Here is a 19,657-nt window from a genome sequence, read left to right as displayed (position 1 = left end):
ACACTGAAATTTCAAGAAAACCCCCATAGAACAAGTGCTATAAAAAAGGCTTATTTTGAAATACCGAATACTAACGGTTAGGGTGTCTGTTGGACACTTCATGTCTATTCTGAGTGACAACTTTCAGTATTCCCTCTGTTGGAAATCACAAAATGGTTTGGGTTGGAAGTGAGCTTAAATCTCACCCAGTTCCACCCCCCTGCCACGGGCAGGGACACCTTCCACTAGAGCAGCTTGCCCCAAGGCCCTGTGTCCAACCTGGCCTTGAACACTGCCAGGGATGGGGCTGTTGTCACCACTTGTTTCCTTTCATGGTTTATTTGTCCTCAAGGAGTGTTTTCAGCAGCTCCCTGCCTTGTTTCAATTGCAGACGGCAGTGCTCTGTGCTCTCCACTGCATGCCCAATGGGGCAGCATAGCACAGACCACTGTGCTATCCCGTGACTGATAGATCGGGTAGAAGGAACAATGGGATTCATGCTGAATAACCAGAGAGTGGCTGGGGATGGAGAGCTCATTCTGAGTCAGGTACAGGAACGGGGGAGAGGGCAGAACCAGGAGGGAAGCATCCTCCAGGGACCGCGATGGGTGTGCACATCCTTGCAGCCCTGCCCTGGGATGTGGAGGTGAACCAAGGGCAGTTTAACGGGGAAAACTGCTTGGTGTGACCTGTGTGGGGGCACCGCACAGAAGAGGGACGTGGAGCTGCTGGAGCAAGGCCAGAGGAGGCCATGGAAATGCTGCGAGGGCTGGAGCAGCTCTGCTCTGGAGCCAGGCTGAGAGAGCTGGGCTGGGGCAGCCTGGAGAAGAGAAGGCTCCTGAAGGGGAGACCTGAGAGCAGCTCCAGTGCCTGAAGGGGCTGCAGGAAAGCTGGAGAGGGGCTTGGGACAAGGGATGTAGGGACAGGCCAAGGGGAATGGCTTTAAGCTGCCAGAGGGGAGACTGAGCTGAGCTCTTAGGCAGAAACTCTTCCCTGTGAGGGTGCTGAGGCGCTGGCACAGGGTGCCCAGAGAAGCTGTGGCTGCCCCATCCCTGGCAGTGTTCAAGGCCAGGTTGGACACAGGGGCTTGGAGCAAGCTGCTCTGGTGGAAGGTGTCCCTGCCTGTGGCAGGGGTTGGAGCTGGAGGAGCTTTGAGGTCCCTTCAACCCAGCCCATTCCGTGGCTCCAGAAGCCCAGCCCGGTGCGGTGCAGTGCAGTGCAGTGCAGTACAGTGCAGTACAGTACAGTACAGTACAGTGCAGTGCTTTGCAGTGCAGTGTAGTACAGTGCAGTGCTTTGCAGTGCAGTGCAGTACAGTACAGTGCAGTGCAGTACAGTGCAGTACAGTTCAGTGCAGTGCAGTACAGTGCAGTGCAGTACAGTGCAGTACAGTGCAGTGCAGTGCAGTACAGTGCAGTACAGTACAGTTCAGTACAGTGCAGTGCAGTACAGTTCAGTGCAGTGCAGTACAGTTCAGTACAGTGCAGTGCAGTGCAGTACAGTGCAGCGCAGTACATTTCAGCGCAGTGCAGTGCAGTGCAGCGCAGTACAGTTCAGTACAGTGCAGTTCAGTACAGTGCAGTGCAGTACAGTTCAGTACAGTGCAGTGCAGTGCAGTTCAGTACAGTACAGTGCAGTGCAGTGCAGTGCAGTACAGCGCAGTTCAGTACAGTACAGTGCAGTGCAGTTCAGTTCAGTACAGTGCAGTGCAGTGCAGCACAGTGAAGTTCAGTACAGTGCAGTGCAGTACAGTTCAGTGCAGTGCAGTACAGTGCAGTGCAGTGCAGTGCAGTGCAGTTCAGTACAGTACAGTGCAGTGCAGTACAGCGCAGTTCAGTACAGTACAGTGCAGTGCAGTTCAGTACAGTACAGTGCAGTGCAGTACAGTGCAGTGCAGTTCAGTACAGTACAGTGCAGTGCAGTACAGTGCAGTTCAGTTCAGTACAGTACAGTGCAGTGCAGTTCAGTACAGTACAGTGCAGTGCAGTACAGTGCAGTGCAGTTCAGTACAGTACAGTGCAGTGCAGTACAGTGCAGTGCAGTTCAGTACAGTACAGTGCAGTGCAGTTCAGTACAGTACAGTGCAGTGCAGTACAGTGCAGTGCAGTTCAGTACAGTACAGTGCAGTGCAGTTCAGTACAGTGCAGTGCAGTGCAGTACAGTGCAGTGCAGTTCAGTGCAGTACAGTGCAGTGCAGTTCAGTACAGTGCAGTACAGTGCAGTTCAGTACAGTTCAGTGCAGTACAGTGCAGTGCAGTACAGTGCAGTGCAGTACAGTGCAGTGCAGTTCAGTACAGTACAGTGTAGTGCAGTGCAGTTCAGTGCAGTGCAGCTCAGTGCTCCATCGGGAATGCCGCTGTGGAGGGGGGTGGGGGTGGGGTTGCCCCGCTTCAGGAGGGAGTCGGGGGGGGGGGGGGGGGGGGGGGGGGGAAGCCGGTGCTGAGGGAGCGGGGAGGGGCGGTGGCCGCGTCACGTGACCCGCCGCCAGCTCCTTTAAAGCGGCCACATGCGGCGGGGCCGCCACAATCACGGCGGAGGAGGAGGAGGAGGAGGAAGGACGGGCGCGGGCGGAGGAAGAGCGGGGCCGGTCCCGTCCTGTCCCGGCGGGCCCCGCCGTGCCTGTGAGCCCGCCCGCCCGGGTGGGGAGCGGAGCGGAGCAGCGGGCAGGAGCGGGGCTGGCAGCGTGCGAAGATGGCTGGGGCCATCATCGAGAACATGAGCACCAAGAAGCTGTGCATCGTCGGGGGCATCCTGCTGGTGTTCCAAGTCATCGCCTTCCTGGTGGGGGGGCTGATCGGTGAGTGCGGGCCGACCCCTTCTCTGCTGGCGGCGGTATCGCTGCCTCCCTCCCCTGCCGTAATGAACCCGGGCTCCGTGATTAAAACGCGGCCTCTCGCCCGGCGCCTGCACGGAGCCATCGGGCACAGGGAAAAGTTTGCGCTTTGTTGGGTTTTGTGTGCGTTTTATGGCCTGGTTTCAGCCTCCACTTAAAGAAAGAGGGAAGGGAGGGGGGAAAGCCTTCAGTATGGCGACCGGTAGCGCAGGGGAGCCTGCAGCTGCGAAGTTGATTTAAGAAAAGAAGATATATATTTAATTGACGAAAAATAGATTATCCCTCCACTCTCGTCGTACCTCGGCCCCTCCCCGGCTTCCAGCCGGCCGCAGGGGGGAACCTCACCGGAACGATAGCGAAAAACCGATAGAAATTGGAATAAAACTGAGAAGCAGAAGGAGGGAGCGCTGGTGGGTGCTGCCCGGCCCCGCTCCGCCGCCCCGCGGCCCGGTTGAGTGTCCGGGGTCGTTGTATGGGGATCATCCCACCCCTTTTCCTTCCCTTTCCTTCCTCAGGAGCCGCTTCCAAGCGGCGCTGGGTGGGGGGCCTTAAGCTCTCCCCCTCCAGTGCTCGGTCCTGTCCGGACAACCCCGGTCCCCGCCGTGCTCATCCCCCGGACTCCCTCTCGGACCGGGATCCGGGACACCCGGAGCCGCTGCTGCGGTCCCTGCCCTGGAGCGTCCCCATCCCGGGGGACGTAAAACCCCGGCCTTGAGCCCCTCGGCCTCGGGAGGGTGGCGGTGGGGCTGGCCCCTGCCGGGGAAGGAGCTGGGTATGGAAGGAGGAAGATGGAGGAGAGCCGGGCGCTGGGGCAGCCCCGGCGCCTCTCGGTTGGTTTATTTGTTCTTTTACTCGAAAGCAGCTTCGCGTTGTGCGCCGGCTCCTCGCGGCTCGGGGCCGGCTGCGTGCAGCTTCCCAGTGCCCTGCCCGCCCCAAAACCCTCCTGCCTCCCCCCCGCCCCGGGCTTTATTCCCTTCCCTTTGCGGCTGCTGGGATTCCCAGTGCCCGCCGGGGGTAATGGGAGCCGCGTTGCTCTGGATGTGCCTCCTGCCTGGGGGAGTGAAGTTGGGCTGTTCTCCCCATGGCCTCTGTCGGAGCGGTATTGAGGAAATACCTGCTGTATGCTTTTATTTCTTAATGCTTCTTTACGTTACCCCCTTCTTTTCCCCAGGCAGCAGAGGCAGTGCTCCTGGTGCACATCAGCACTTTGCATTCGTAGCCCCTCTAATTCTCTGCTTCCGAGACCCATAGAAGTAATACTAAACATCATTTTGAAACACCAACGTTCTCCCCCCCCCCCCCCCCTGTTCTCTTCCTTCCTCGCGTCTGCTTAATCACAACAGAGTCACTGGCGCACGCTGGATAAAACCCAGTTTTTCTTGTTTTGTCCTGAACCAACCCTGACCATTATCAGGACTGGGGATTTTTTCCTGCCCCCTCCCTTTTTCTTCAAGAGCTGCTTACAGAACCCAGCTCTTACTCATGAGATAAGGTGTCTTGGCCTGCGTTGTGGGTGGAAGCCAGGCTCCATGTTCAGCCCCAAAGTGTTTTTCTTGTAGCTGCTCCCTCCGAAGTTTAAAAAGAAGTTGCTTGAACCAAAGGAAGACGTTGATCCGCAATCCTGGTTTCTGTTGTCGAGATGTGATAAAAACAGATGCGTTTAGGTTTGATTTCATAGGCAATAAACAGAAATGTTATCAGGATTGCAGGGATTTCGAGGTGCAAACTTAGCTGCTCTTAGTCCAGTCTTCAGTCTTGCCTATTCCCTCCCTTACCACCGCCTGTCTGCAGGCAAGTCCTGGGGGATTATTGTGGGCAAACTTCCTTTAGTTGCTGGAAAAACCCACTTCTGATTTTCCAGCAGAGGAACCAGCACTGATCAATCACTGACTGGTTTTTCCCCCGAGGTATTTAACACTTCTGATGTGTTCAAGGAGTGAAAAGGCTCCTCTTCACTCTGGTAGCTGTGGGATGGGCTCCAGCAGCTCCCAGCCCTCCTGGGAGCTGAAGCCTGGGTGTAGTGGTGCTTGTGAAACAGCTGGAAGGTTTGGTGTGTAAACTAGGTGTGGTCCCCCACATCTGGCACATGGGGAGCATCACAGCCTTGTGCTCTGCATGGAACTCTTCCCAGGAAGCCACCTTGGGTGGTGCCTCACCAATGGGTCCATGGAAACAGCCAGTGGCTTGTGGCTGAGCCCTGCAGCTGCAGGGTCCTGGTCCCTTTATAGAGTCCCAGCCTGGTTTGTGTTGGAAGGGACCTCAAAGCTCCTCCAGCTCCAACCCCTGCCACGGGCAGGGACCCCTTCCACTAGAGCAGCTTGCTCCAAGCCCCTGTGTCCAACCTGGCCTTGAACACTGCCAGGGATGGGGCAGCCACAGCTTCTCTGGGCACCCTGTGCCAGCGCCTCAGCACCCTCACAGGGAAGAGCTTCTGCCTAAGAGCTCATCTCAGTCTCCCCTCGGGCAGCTTAAAGCCATTCCCCTTGGCCTGTCCCTACATCCCTTGTCCCAAGCCCCTCTCCAGCTTTCCTGCAGCCCCTTCAGGCACTGGAGCTGCTCTCAGGTCTCCCCTAAGTATTGTCTATGAGGTGGGATACAGGTTGGTGCTTGGTGCTCTGCAGTGTGCAGAAGCAGAGCTCAGGTTGCCGATGGCTGTGGCAGCAATGACAGGGCACTGCCACTCCTCAGAGAGGTGTGACAAGGTGGGATGGCAGCTGAGATGCCACTGAAATAGTGTTCCTGGTCTGGTTTGATCCAGTGCACCCCACAGACACTAAGAATCTAGTTATTTTAGTGTGTCCAGGTCTAGACAAACCAAAATACGTCCACAAGTGGAACAGGCTACAAAGCTGAAGCAGCCTGTCCTTTAGCAGTCAGGTCATGTTTCAAAACAATGACTAAGTGCTCTATTTTAACAGATTACTTGTGCAAGTCCAAGATACACAAATGCATTGGTACCCGATGCGACAGTGACACCAGGGCTTGGTTCGCCTGACCTTGGGGCTTGCTGCAGCGGGGTTCTGTGCTCTGTGCTTGAGCAGTCAGCTGTGTGAGGACTGAGTTTCAGTAGGGCTTGCACATCCCAACAGCCCTTTTATTTAGGAGCAGGCCTCTGATCAGCTTGCACATGGGTGTTAACTTTGAGCTGTGTGCTGGCAGAGCTCGAGGTGTGCACACGTGGGAGTAATTCCCTTCCTCCTGTGGTGGTCTTTGCAAAGGTGGAGGGTGAGAAAGCGCCTCAAAGAAGGGTTTTAGTGAGCGTTTCTTTGTGCCGTGGTAATGAACTGTTGGCTCCGGACAAGCGGGGCTGTCGCTGCTGCAAGCCCTCCTCTGCTCCCAAACCCTGCAGAATTCCTGGTGTCTGCTCTGTTCTGTGATAAACACCTTGTTCATCAGTTACAATTGTGGGTGCTTTACGTGCCCGGTTAGGATATATCAGTGCTAGCTAACACATGATCCATAAAATTAATCATACAACCCTGTCTTCGCTCCCACTATTAATGATAGCATAGATAGAGAGAATGGATCAAACAGGAACGTTTTCTGTTATCATTCAAGCACTGTTGGTGTTTGTGAGGAACTAGGCTAATGCTGGTTTGCAGTCATGCCGGCATTCCCAGGAGCTCTCATGCCATGCATATGTATGCTCTGCCTTTCTGCTGTATGGGTGGGTTCAGGCACGTCCCTGCATCCTCACTGTCTCCAGGGGGGCTGCCAGGCTCCTACAGGCTTGGAGCTGTTCTGGCTGGCATGTGGAGCCAGGTGACAGCCTTGGATTCGGCATGAGGACAGTCCTGCCAACAGCTGGATACCTGCTGGGGAGCTGTTGATGGTGTCCCTCTTTGTAATTTAATTTGCACCTTGAACTTCTTTTATGTACCACAGCCTGGTTTCTGTTGAAGGGACCTCAAAGCTCCTCCAGCCCCAACCCCTGCCACGGGCAGGGACCCCTTCCACTAGAGCAGCTTGCTCCAAGCCCCTGTGTCCAACCTGGCCTTGAGCACTGCCAGGGATGGGGCAGCCACAGCTTCTCTGGGCACCCTGTGCCAACGCCTCAGCACCCTCACAGGGAAGAGCTTCTGCCTAAGAGCTCATCTCAGTCTCCCCTCGGGCAGGTTAAAGCCATTCCCCTTGGCCTGTCCCTAGGGGCCCTTGTAAAAAGGGTGTGTGTGTGTCTATATGTGCAAATGTATACACATGGTATTTTAAAAGGGCAAATATATACAGTGTTTAAAAAAGAAAATGAAAGAAAGCAGAGTTCACTGCTCAGGTGTGTCCAGAGTTCATGGAGATGGCAAGAACTTCAGTGTTAAGCAAGTCCCGAAGTGTGGGTCGCTTTGGTGCTTCATAGCTCCCAGCGAGTACCAGAGGATGCTGAGTCTGCTGGGTGCTGCTGGCACTGGGCAGGGTTCCACACCTCTCCGTGGGCTTTGTGCTGCTGGTTGAGCACCACCACTGCAGGACAGGCACACAAACCTGCAGCTTTCTCTCTCCATTACTTTAGCCAAGCAGAGTGATGTGCCTCTTGTCCTGCCCCTGGTTTCCCAGCACTATGGAGGCTGTAGCAAAGAGCAAAGCTGCTGGGTAGATGGGATGGCTGAAGTGGAGGGCACAGGGGGAAATCAGACCGCAGAGCTCTGTGCAGCAATAGCCCTGCTTTGACGCTGTGGTTTGGTTTGTTCCTTTGGGGAAGTTACTGAAAAGACAGTTTATTTTATGTGACCGACTCCTAGGGCTCCAAGAGCACCTTGCCCCAGGCTGCACAGGATCTTGGTTTCAGTTCAGATGCGTGCAGGGGAACCTCTGGCTAGTGAAGACAACGTCCAGGAGCAGGCACACTGCAGTTAGTTACTGTACAGACCCAGCTGATTGAAGAAGTGGAGGTGTTCACTGAGCACATGGGTCCCCTGCGAGGAGGCGGATGCGTTTAAGGAGGTGCAGGTTCACTGCTCCCTCGCCTCGGCTTAAGGGGGGAAAAAAACAGAGTTGTTTTGACTGGAACAAATGGAACTGACTCGGGTGTCTGGCCCAGAGATAATGAGTCATGTGTATAACTGCCTGAGCAGCTCTCAACAATCCCGTTCATTATCTAAATGTCTGATTTGGCTCCTGAGCACCGAGCTCCCAGGATTTCATCTTCCTGGTGGGATTTCAGGGCTGAGCTGATCCTTCGGCAGGGAGGAGGCTCTGCTGCCTGAGGTACGTGGATGCAGGCTGCTCGGGAAGGGTGCCTGTGTGCTGCGGGACAAAGCCTGTTTTATGTGCCTGGCTTGCTTTCATCTCTGGCCTCTCCGGAGATGGGCGAGCTGTGCGGTACCGTGGACATGAATGCCAATAGGCTCCTCTGTATAGACACATTCCTGCTGTGCTGCAGCCTTGGCAGGAGCACCGGGAGCCGATGAAAAAGCAGACATGAAAGGTCATGTCTGTTTGGTTTAGGTCTGCTCGATTCCTCTTCTTAAGAGCTGTAACTGCAGCTGAATGGGCAAATGGGCCACAAATGGAGGGTTCCCAGGCAGAAATGGCTGTGCTGGGGACCTGAGGAGCAGGCAGAGAGGCTCTAAATCCCCCAAGGTGCTTGTTTTCTGCTCTTCTCACAGCTGTATCACTCCTAAGCTATAGTTACCTTGGGAGAGATGCGTCAGGTAAACTCCATGCCTTGTAGCTCGGGTCTTCCTGTGCTCCTCTTGCCATTTGTGTTGGCACTAACTAAACCCCTTGGTTTTAAACATGCCCTGAATGCTTGCAGGTGGTGATGGCCCTGGCTGCCTATGCCATGCAAAGGGTAAGGGTTTAACAGGAAGTAAAATAACGTTTATGGTGTTTGAAGTTGTAACCCTGACAGCCTCCAAAAGCCTTTGAAGGGCTCAAGGTGTCCCTGGTGCTCTGGGACCGCCGCCGGCTGCTGCCCCAGCAGGATCTGATCCCTCCCATTCAAATGCAGATGGAATTCCTCACATACCTCAGCGCTGGGTGGTTTCAAGGTATCTTGTGATCCGTGGTGTGCAGCCGGAGCTGAGCCGCTGGATACCAGCGGAGCATGCTGCTGTTTTAGACCTCTCTTTGCACGGGTTTAATACCCTGGCTGGCTGGTGCAGGAAATGCGTTTCATCCGAGTTGAAAATTGACAAAGGAGGCCTTGGAAAGAGGCTCAAGCTGCCTGTGGCCATCGGTAAAGCAGTGCCTACCTTCCTTGGTTTCCCCCTGTATTCTTTGCAATAAAATAGTTCTCAACACGCAGTCCTGCGTTTAGGGAATCTGGTACTGCAATGCTCTCTGTATGTGCATCTGTTGCTGCTGTTCCATATGTCTGTGAACTATGGAGGTCGTTCATTGAGTTCTTCCAGCAAATACACTTGTACTGTAGTGCCTCACAAGGTTTTCTTGCTTTGTGACTTACCTGGGGCTGAGGGAATAAGCCCTTATCTCAGAGCAAAACTGCTCTTTAGAAGCCCTTTGCCTGCTGCTGGGTGGCAGCAGCCTTGCAAGGTGCTTGAATTCCTGTTCTTACAGTGGGGATCCTGACTGTGTGCTCAGTTTTAAAGGCTCTTAGCTTGGAAGGGACCTTAAAGCCCATCCAGCTCCAACCCCTTCCACGGGCAGGGACCCCTTCCCCTAGAGCAGTTTGCTCCAAGCCCCTGTGTCCAACCTGGCCTTGAACACTGCCAGGGATGGGGCAGCCACAGCTTCTCTGGGCACCCTGTGCCAGCGCCTCAGCACCCTCCCAGGGAAGAGCTTCTGCCTAAGAGCTCATCTCTCCCCCCTCTTTCATCCTAAGAAGGCACAGGACTTCCTCAGAACTCCAGCAGGACTCTTCTGCTGCTTGCAGTGCTCAGATGGAGACCTCAAATCATGGCAGCTCTCTTCTCCCCCTCCAAGTCTATTCAGCCAGTTTTCAGTTTAAGCCTAGGTTTGAGTCTGGCACTGCTGTCTGTGCCACCAAGCACTGCCTTCCATCCAGTTGTATCCTGAACAAAGTCAGGGCTCCCACTGCCCTATAAGCAAGGTATAGAAGCTGCTGCTGTCACTAGAGGATGTCTGGGCACAGATTCCTTCAGTCTTGCTTTCAACATCTGATGCAGAATATAGACTTGGGTCATAAATCTCTCAAAGTAGGCTTTGGTGAATTGGGCATGATCGTTTCTGTCTGAAACAGAGACAGAAACCTGTGGTATTGAAAAAAGTCTACTGGAGACAATAGAAATAGGGATGTTCATCTACAACAGCGTGTCTAGAGACCCCCACTGTAAATAAGAAGGGAAATGGTGCCCTGGGGCATTAAGGGATTATGGTCTGGGTAAAAGCCTGAATTAAATCCGTAAGAAATAACCTTTCCCAGGTGGGTTTCTTTGCTCTTCAAAGATGAATTACGTGGTTTAAAGGCACAGCAATTCTGCACGGAAACGGTGCCGCAGTGCTCAGAAATAGGCTTTGTGAAATAGTAACGAGTAATGAGAAATGGTAACGTAAACGTTTAGTGGTGACTCAAGGTATGAAACTTGTAGCATCGAGCTGAGGTAGGGGAGGTGACTTTTGTGTGCCTGTAAATGTGTATTCCTAACTCGGAGCTATGTATATTGTAACCGGGGCTCTGCCTGCGGTAGCTGGGGAAGCTGAGCCTGGCTGGTGCTAAATTAGCTTGTTTAATCCTGCCCCACTGCTGGCGAGGGCAGTGAAGCAGAAGCGCATTGTGTGTGCTCGCTGGGCAGCGCTGGCCGGCGCGGGAGGGGGTAATTGGGTAGAAAAGCAGAATGCTGCTGGTGCACGGGAGAAGTTAACACCCCGTGAGCTCGGGAGGGTTCAGGCTTTAATCAGTGTAGACACAATGCAACTGAGAGCTTCTAAAGGGTTGTTGATGGGGCGAGAGCAGGGGTCAGCGGTTAACTTGAAATGCTGGAGGGGTTCGAGAGGAGAAGGTACCAAATAGACACCATGCATTCCTGTGGGAGCAGAGGGGATGTTCTTGTCTTGGGGCTGAATCCCTTGTTTGCAGCAGTGTGGAGGAGGGAAGGAGGAAGGAAGGGTTTATCCCAGGAGCTTGTTAAAGATCTACTTAATGAAGTTAGTACAGTGAGTGATGGTGGCTCTCATGCGAATCTAGGCATACATAATATTGTAAAACGAAAATAAAGCAAAATTGAGTTTGTACTTCAAGATCTACGTTTAAATACAGACAAGCAGCATTTCTTTTTCCTCTTGGGGAGTCGTTCTTGAGGTAAGCCCCTTTGCTGGTGGGATCTTATTTTCTGCCTTGGGAAAGGGCAGATGAATGCTTACGTGTTAATAGGTTGCTTCGTGGACAGTATAGCTGAAACCAAAGACAAGTGCTTATTGCTGCACTGGAGAGATGCTGAAGTTGGCCAGCCTGGAAAACAATAGTAACAGTTCTACAGCTGCATGTATGGATTGGGGAATGAATGCTTTCCTTTTGAAGTAACCGAGTCAGGAGGGTTAAGTCTCAAGTGAAACTTGCCAATTCCTCACCCCTCAAACTACTCCGTTTGTTTCATTTACCTGGCCGTGGTGTTGCACCCACTGAATGGAATTGAAACTTCCCCTTCTCAGGATTTCTGGGAGCCAAGCTTAGGAGCACGGTGGTCTCCAGGATCTAACCCAATGTCTCGGGAAAGCACAACACAGTGATGGATAGGGTTGGGGCACCCTACTGTTTACCCCTTTGTTGGGTGTTTGGGGCAGGGTGCTCAGTTTCTCCAGCCAGTTCTGGGGGGTTTTGCTCTGGAGAATGCAGGCAGACAGAGGCAGCGTTGGATGGGTCAGGGTGTCTTGGCCACATGATGAATCACTTTGTCTGTCTCCACTTGCACTTTGTTTAGTCTACGTGAAGCAGAAGAATTTCTTTTCCAGTTGAGACGCAGGAGGGCAATCCTCTCTCTTGGCAATGAGGATGGTCACCAGTGCTGAGAAACCAAATTGGGGCATCTTTTGCTGCAGTAGGTCTGAAGATCGTTGACCTCTCCAGTCAGTATGGAGATATAAAGTATGGAGATACACATATAAAGTATGCTGAGATGTCTCCTGCAGATCCTCTTACTCGGAGTCATTCTATGACACTGTTCTCTTCGGGTAAAACACTGCAAACAGCTCAACACAGGACTGAGTAGCTTTGGATCACTGAAAAACAAAAGCAATTGAATTTTGGTCACCCACCCCCTCTGGAAACATCTCCCAACTGCTGCTGTTTCTTGGGGATCAGAAATATGATCTTAAGCCCCTTTCTAACCCAAAACATTCTATGATTCTATGAAAATCCGTATGCTTGAGCCAGCGTACCATTGGCTCTATGGCACTTTGAAGATGAAAAGAGAGAGACTGAAGCAACTCTTGCATGTAACCTCCAGTGAGTCTTCTGTGAAACCCAGCTGAAATTGCCTTGGGGGTCCATGGGAAGTGGTGGCCATGCTGCTGAAAGCACCTGGTTCTCCAGGGCTCACTGCCTAGAACCATTGCAAGGAGCTGTGTTTCCTTGGTAGGGAACAGCAGCATCTGCTGGGACCCCCTGTGCTTGCGGAGCTGCTGGAGTGAGTCCAGAGGAGGCCATGGAGATGCTGCGAGGGCTGGAGCAGCTCTGCTCTGGAGCCAGGCTGAGAGAGCTGGGCTGGGGCAGCCTGGAGAAGAGAAGGCTCCTGAAGGGGAGACCTGAGAGCAGCTCCAGTGCCTGAAGGGGCTGCAGGAAAGCTGGAGAGGGGCTTGGGACAAGGGATGTAGGGACAGGCCAAGGGGAATGGCTTTAACTGCAGAGCTTTAAAGATAAATGTGTTTATATCGTGTATGCAAACAAACTTCAAAGAGGTTAAACTGAATTCACTCTCCAGACTGGAATGAAAGCCAGTGAGCTGCGAAAGAGGCTGCTCAGGCTCCAGTGGTTTTGTTTTCCTCTCTGTGCCTGCCTGGAGTTTTAAGGAAGATTTAATGCAGGTTTGTCCCATCGGAGCTGACGGGAGCTCTGGTGGTGCCCGACCCCTCCTGCCTGCTTCCCTCTGGCACGGGCACATGGCTCCTTGGAGATCCTGCTGCTGCTCTGAAAGTGTTTGCTGTGAATCATCCTGCCTCTGAACTGCTCTGTGGGAAGTTTGTCCCTTAAGCACAGGGAGGCTGGAAGCATCCTTGGACAGTGTTTGTATCTCCGGCAGCCTCAAGCCTATGGCTTCTGGTGTCCAACACCACAGGGGATGAACCCCTTGGTGTAAGGGGTTGCTGGGGATGCTTCCTGGGGGCTCTTGGGGCCACGTTCCCAATGGGCTTCTGCCAAACCTTCCTGACCAAAGCTCTGAACCCCTCCAAGTGCTACCTGCATCACTGCAGCGCTTCCCATCGCAGCGAGCAGGCTGGAACGTGGGCTGGGACTTCTCCACTGGATTATGCACAAATGGCTATTGAATTATTTACAGGCTGACAGATATCATTTAATATAGAAAGCTGAGGCATCTCCCAGCCCCACAGGCAGACTGGCTGAAAGCAGCCTGCCCGGCACCACGTGCTCACTGAGGTCCCTCGGTGCTGGCTTTGTTTGCCATAGCACTTTGTAATGCTGTTAGTTGACTTGGCTGCAGTTTCCCAAAGCAGTTTTTTCCACTTGGTTCAACACTCACTTGAATTTAATGGGACTGGAGCCAAAGAAGTAATGGAAGCCAAGTGCCGACGTTCCTTTGGTGTGCAGTTCCCGACGAGGAATAGATGGAGTAATTGTCTCTTGTTCCTCCAAGCTGTAACTTTGGCAGAGGGGATACTTGAGGGGGGATGCCAAGTACTTAAAATCAGTCCGCGATGAAAACATGTATTTATGGCTATAATGAGTCGCATCAAAGCAAGAGATGTTCATTTTCCCTGTAGAAGTAACTCGATGTCTCTGAATTCAGAAATGCCTACTTTCAATCACACAAAGGTCTCTGAGTTAAAAAGCTCTGAATGCCTGGCTTATTTCACCACAATATTCCTAATACTCACTCACAGCTGCACTTTTAGCCATGGTAACCGGGCTCTGCATTGAGGCAGGATAAAGGAATGTCGCACTGATTTATGCATGTCCTTAATTCAAGTGTTCTGTAACCCTGGGCTTGCAGCTTGAGTTTGTTTGTTGAATGCTTTATTTTATTCTATTTTGGTGTTTCTTTGTGGCACGTCAATGATTTCTGCTTTGGGGCTGCTGTCACGTATGAGGCTTCCGTGGTTCCTGGAGGGCTGCTGGATGCAGTGGGGCTTGAGATGCAGCAGTGAGTCTGTGTTGCACTTAAGCTATGGATTAATAACCAGAGCAGGAATGAACCTGGGACTATTCCTGCTTAAGCAAATCCCTTCCAGCCTTGATGCCAGCATCCTGCTGCTTTGCAGCTACAAGAAACTTATTGCTGTCAAAAAAAAAGATATAAAAAATGCTGTTTATAAACTGCTTTTGAATAACTTCCTCCCGACTCGCACATTGAGTCATCGCTCCCCTGCCCGTAGGAAGCAGCAGGGATGTCATCTTCAATGAGGTGACACACGAGGGAAGATGCTACGCAGGGTTCCTGGCTTGGCTCCCAAACAGCAATAGAGCTGCTGTTGTGATGCTGCGTCCAAATTACAAGGGAGCCAGGTCTGAATCATCCGGGTGTAGTGTGTGCGGATGCGTGCTGGGCTCGGCAGCCCTGTGAGGCTCTGCCCTGGATGGGGCTGGGGGTGGCTGGTGGGTGCTCTGCAGTTAGGGTTTGTTTTACTCATTGAAACAGGTGGAATTGTGGAGGTAGGGTGTTAGATTTGCTCCTGGAGCTTTTTGGTGGGCTGTGACGTGCACAGGAAGTCCTGAACCCTCCCTTGGAATGAGGATAACGTGAGAATAGCCCATGGACTGGCCAGCTCCTTCCCTGTTCTCTGTGGCCATCTCAGTGGTGTTTCTCTGGAGACTTCAACATTAAGGGTGCTGAGGCACAGGGTGCCCAGAGAAGCTGTGGCTGCCCCATCCCTGGCAGTGCTCAAGGCCAGGTTGGACACAGGGGCTTGGAGCAAGCTGCTGTAGTGGAAGGGGTCCCTGCCTGTGGCAGGGGTTGGAGCTGGAGGAGCTTTAAGGTCCCTTCAACCCAAACCAGGCTGGGATTCTGTGATTTAGGCTGCACTTATTCTGTACACTTGGATATCTGTTATTTTATGTGCTACTTCTGTTTTAATTCCATAGTATAGGAACACTTCTATGCTTACCACTTGCATTGGAGCATTTTTACATTATTAAGTTAAATTTGCACTTTGATTCTTGAGTTTCAAGCCTTATTTTAGAAAGGGCTGGATAGTTCAGTGTTTCATTTCCATTTCATGTCTTGCATTGTGTAACTTCAAATTCTAGTGAAAACAGACACCAAGAAAACTCTTTTAGACAGATTAAAAAGAGAGTTAACCTGCTCCATCTGCTTTCCCATAACCGTGGAGCTGGAGGTCTTTACACCATGTCCAATGGTACATTCCTGGTGACACTTCAGAAAACAGGACAGTTGTGGTTTAACAGCAGTGAAATGGATTGGACATCAGAATGTGTTGAACTGGCTGTTGTGGGGAAAGAAACCCCAAACCAGCTTCTGGACTCTGATCCATAGAAGCCCCTCGGAGTGCACTGGGGAGATGAGGACAGCTCTGCTTGTCCTCATGGTTTGCTGGTTCCGTGATGCCTTAAAGTGGCATTAAAATGTGTACTTCCCAAATGATACTGGAAGAACAGGGCAGCAGCACTGTCAGGAGAAGTCTCTGCATGGCAGAATGACACTGGAAATGTATTCGAGTTTTGAAAGCCTTTTCTTTCTCTCAGATCTGGAGGTGTTATGCTGAAAATCTGGCTGGAGGGGGATGCATTTCTCTTCTGCTTTCATCCCTATTTGTGCTTCACACTTGGACTGTTTCCTCATTGCTGTAAAGCCTGTGCAGTTTACTCACTAGTTTTCATTGTCTGATCTGGGATGTTGCACATCATCCTAATACGATGAAAATGGGCACAAAGCCATGTCCCTTGTCCTTGGTGATGGTCACAGGGCAGAGTCTGGGGAGCATTTTGGAGCCAAGCCCTCTGTTCAGTTTCTTTTCCCCCCAGTATCTCAAAACCCTGTGTCTAAAAGGGAAAGAGACAAATGTCTGGCTCTAACAGTTGTTAATTCACACCTGACTTACAGCCAAAGGAAGCAGTACCTTCATGCAGTGTGTCTCTACAGTGAGCAGCAATGGGGGAGCAAGGGCTTTTGGAGCACTATGGAGGTGACCCGTTTATCCCGTGCTTTGTTGAGGCTGAGATGGCTCCCGCAGCACATCTGCAGCCAGCAGATGCTGGTGATGGCTCTGAGCTGGGTTAGATGCAAAGTGGTGCTGCTCTCCCTTTACCAGGGGTTCTTAAACAAGCATGGTGTGATTCAGCAGTGAGAAAAGGCTTCCTGCCCAAGGAGTGTGGCTCTGTGGTGACCACGAGGTTTAGGAAGAGTTCATCTGTCTGGGTTTGTGATGCAGGCACAAACTTTGCATGTGGATTTGTTCAAGTGAGCAAAGCAGAAGGGTGTATTGCACAGGAAAAGGTGCCAGTAACTTCCAGTATGATTTTGGTGTAGCTGAGGTATCTTGAGACTGACCCAGCAGATTCCAGCTGCTTCAGCTAATCCTAATTTGATCCCACTACAAAGTCAGGAGTACGTCTGTAGATGTAATAAACTTAATTACTTAACTGCAGGACCAAGGAGCTGGGAAGGAGAAGCATTTGATGCATTTGTTTTCAATTGCCTTCAAGTAGTTGAGGGGGGGGAGCTGCCTATTTTGGTGGGGAAACCACTAAGATCTCTAAAGATGCTAAAAATGTGGTTCTCTTCCATTTACAGCTCCCAGCCCCACTACAGCTGTTCCTTACATGTCAGTGAAGTGCATTGATGTAAGGAAGAACCACCACAAAACCAAGTGGCTGATGCCCTGGGGACCCAACCACTGTGAGAAGCTCAAGGACTTTGACGAGGCGGTGAGCAGGCAGATTGAAGCCAACGACATCGTGTTCGCTGTGCACATTCCCCTCCCCAGCAAGGAGATGAGCCCCTGGTTCCAGTTCATGCTCTTCATCATGCAGCTGGACATTGCATTCAAGATGGACAATGACCTAAGTAAGTCACTCTCTGTCATTAGGTGCTGAGTGTGGTCTGGTTTCCCCATGTCTTCCTCTTGCAGTTGCCTTTATCTCACATCATATGCCAACTGCTATGGTGCCTCCATACAGCTCGTGATACAGGAGCATGTCCTAAAGGTGGGAGTGAGCAATGAGGTATTTCTTTGAGCAGCCTGCTCTAGTGGAAGGTGTCCTTGCATGTGGCAGGGGACTGGAAGTGGATGAGCTTTAAGCTCCCTTCCAACACAAACCATTCCATGATCCCATGATTTCAGTATGTATCTTTGCAGGGAGAGCTGTTCACGCTGCACTAGTGAGTAGCTAAACAGGTTCACTGTTAAAGTACGTAGACCATCAGCAAGGACACTGATTTAAACCCAGCCGTTTGCTTTCACAGCATGCACTTCTGGGTTTCATAGAGTTTTCAAGATGCTGAGTGCACAGCAGCAGCTTGCAGTTGATAACACAGCCCAGCTCTTCCAGGTGCTTCTTTCCTCCTGCTTCTCCACGTTCCCAGCCTGTGCCTGTTGCTGGCTCTGCTGTCCCTGTCCATGAACTGCATGCTGCAGCCTCCTCAGCAGAAGCTCAGGTTTGGCTGGATGAGCTCTCTAACCAGTTAGAAGGTTGGGTTGGTTATGGCCATGCAAGGCAGTGCCAGAGATGAAGATCTGCTGGAGCAGGTGAGGGGTGGGGATATTCCTTCTGGAGCAGCAGCATCACCTTGCTGTGCTCTGGTTTGGATGTCTTGCCTTGTGTGGAGGTGGTGAAAAGGGGATCATGAGGCTTTTCATTTTTATGAAAGTTACTGCCTCAAAAATCCTTTATATTTTTATATATATAAATACGTATTTATGTATGTATTTACACACACACTGCAACTAGTTACTGGCTTCTCAGTGCTGGAGACTTTAAGCTATGCAGTTCTGCTCTGTGCTTGCCAAGCACTTTGTGGTCAGCTTTGACACTGCAAGCCACAGTACTTGGTAAATGAGATTATTGATCTGTAAGTTTATATGAGGGGTCCATAAGAGGGAATGTTCATGTCTGAGTCTTAAAGCACAGGTTCTCCAGCAGGCACCGGTTGCAGAAGAGTCGGTGTTCATTTACCGAGCCTTTGTCATCATGATGGCTTTAACCTCGTTGGTTTGAGGTTGGTTGGTGTGAACTGAAGTAGTTGCCCCAACCTTCCATCAGTCCTTGTTAGACACATTTTCTTGCTAGGATTTGATGGAAAGTTTGATTTGATGGATTTCCCATCCTTCTGGCCTTGAAACTGCAGGGGTCCAGTATAACTGGAAAGCTATAGGTAGAGGAAGTGTGGATGAAGCAGTTTTACTAGGATTCACCCTTAGTACCTGGAAGAGATATCCTAAAAAACAAACCAAAACCCCAAATTCCCCCAAAAAACCCAAACTCAGAAGTAACCCTGCAAAATGATGCTGGGAGCAGCAAAGGCAAGACTGATCTGCCCCTTCCTGAAAGAAGGGATGGGTATGTGTGTTTTAAAGTGGTTTTGGGAGAAATCCTTCTGTCTAACAGCTATAACCTAACAATGAATAAACAATTCACTTTCCAACTGATTGAACTGGGGCTTCTGTAGCTCTTTGGCCACAGCTTGTCTGTTGGTCTGGCTCTAGTGTTCATGTAACCATATGGTGGACCAGCTCTGGTCTAGAAGCTGGCTGCTTGGCTGGGATGTGGACTAGCAAACATGCTCTGGTACAGGGAAGCTGACAGCTCACAGCCATGTCACTGTAGATGTAAAGCTGTCATGAAAGCTTCAACACATCTCCTTTACTGCCTTGCGTGCTCAGCATTGACCTGTTCCTTCCTGGCTGTTAAATCACAGAATCACAGAATAGTTTGGGTTGGAAAGGACCTCAAGATCATCCAGTTCCAACCCCCCTGCCATGGCCAGGGACACCTCACACTAAACCAGGTCACCCGAGGCTCTGTCCAACCTGGCCTTGAACACTGCCAGGGGTGAAGCATTCACAACCTCCCTGGGCAACCCATTCCAGTGCCTCACCACCCTCACAGTAAAGAACTTCTTCCTTAGATCCAATCTAAATTTCCCCTGTTTCAGTTTGAACCCGTTACCCCTTGTCCTGTCACTACAGTCCCTAATGAAGAGTCCCTCCCCAGCATCCCTATAGCCCCCCTTCAGATACTGGAAGCTGCTCTGAGGTTTCCACGCAGCCTTCTCTTCTCCAGGCTCAACAGCCCCAACTTCCTCAGCCTGTCTTCATACAGGAGGTGCTCCAGTCCCTGAGCATCCTCGTGGCCTCCTCTGGACTTGTTTCAACAGTTCCATGTCCTGTGTCCAACAGTTCCTGGTGTTGAGGACACCAGAATGTATCATCATTAAGATGAGTTAAATATGAGATTGTATAAAGCTTATATACATGTTCTCTCTGCATTTTAGAGATAGAGAGGTAAGAGTAGCTTTGTAAGGTTATTAAGGCTTCAGCTTCTTAGACTTCAGTAGATGGCTGTGCTTAGGGAAACAGCTCTTTGTTCTGAGGCTGTTTAAGGTCAAACCACTGAGCTGGAGCCAGTACCTGGCTGAGCACCTGGGAGCAGGTTGCTAAGATGCTAAACAAGCTCTTGACAATTCAAGACCAGGTTGGGCACAGGGGCTTGGAGCAAGCTGCTCTAGTGGAAGGGGTCCCTGCCCGTGGCAGGGGTTGGAGCTGGAGGAGCTTTAAGGTCCCTTCTGACACAAGCCAGGC

General features: G+C 51.5%; 1 protein-coding gene across 1 annotated transcript in view; it reads left to right on the top strand.

Annotated features, from left to right (window-relative positions):
• Positions 1-2,495: 2,495 nt before the first annotated feature.
• Positions 2,496-19,657, top strand: part of WLS (Wnt ligand secretion mediator) — a 34,592-nt gene continuing 17,430 nt past the window's right edge. The window contains exons 1-2 of the mRNA XM_061469743.1: positions 2,496-2,776; positions 16,651-16,923. Coding sequence (XP_061325727.1) covers positions 2,671-2,776; positions 16,651-16,923 — 379 coding nt within the window. The 5' untranslated portion in view covers positions 2,496-2,670. The remainder of the gene's footprint in view (positions 2,777-16,650; positions 16,924-19,657) is intronic.

This window comes from Pezoporus flaviventris, unplaced genomic scaffold (assembly GCF_033815535.1).
Source record: "Pezoporus flaviventris isolate CSIRO_AGI_PZ_B2104156 unplaced genomic scaffold, CSIRO_AGI_Pfla_v1 ptg000059l, whole genome shotgun sequence".
Lineage (NCBI taxonomy): Eukaryota > Metazoa > Chordata > Aves > Psittaciformes > Psittacidae > Pezoporus > Pezoporus flaviventris.
This window is presented reverse-complemented; position numbering and strand designations above follow the sequence as displayed.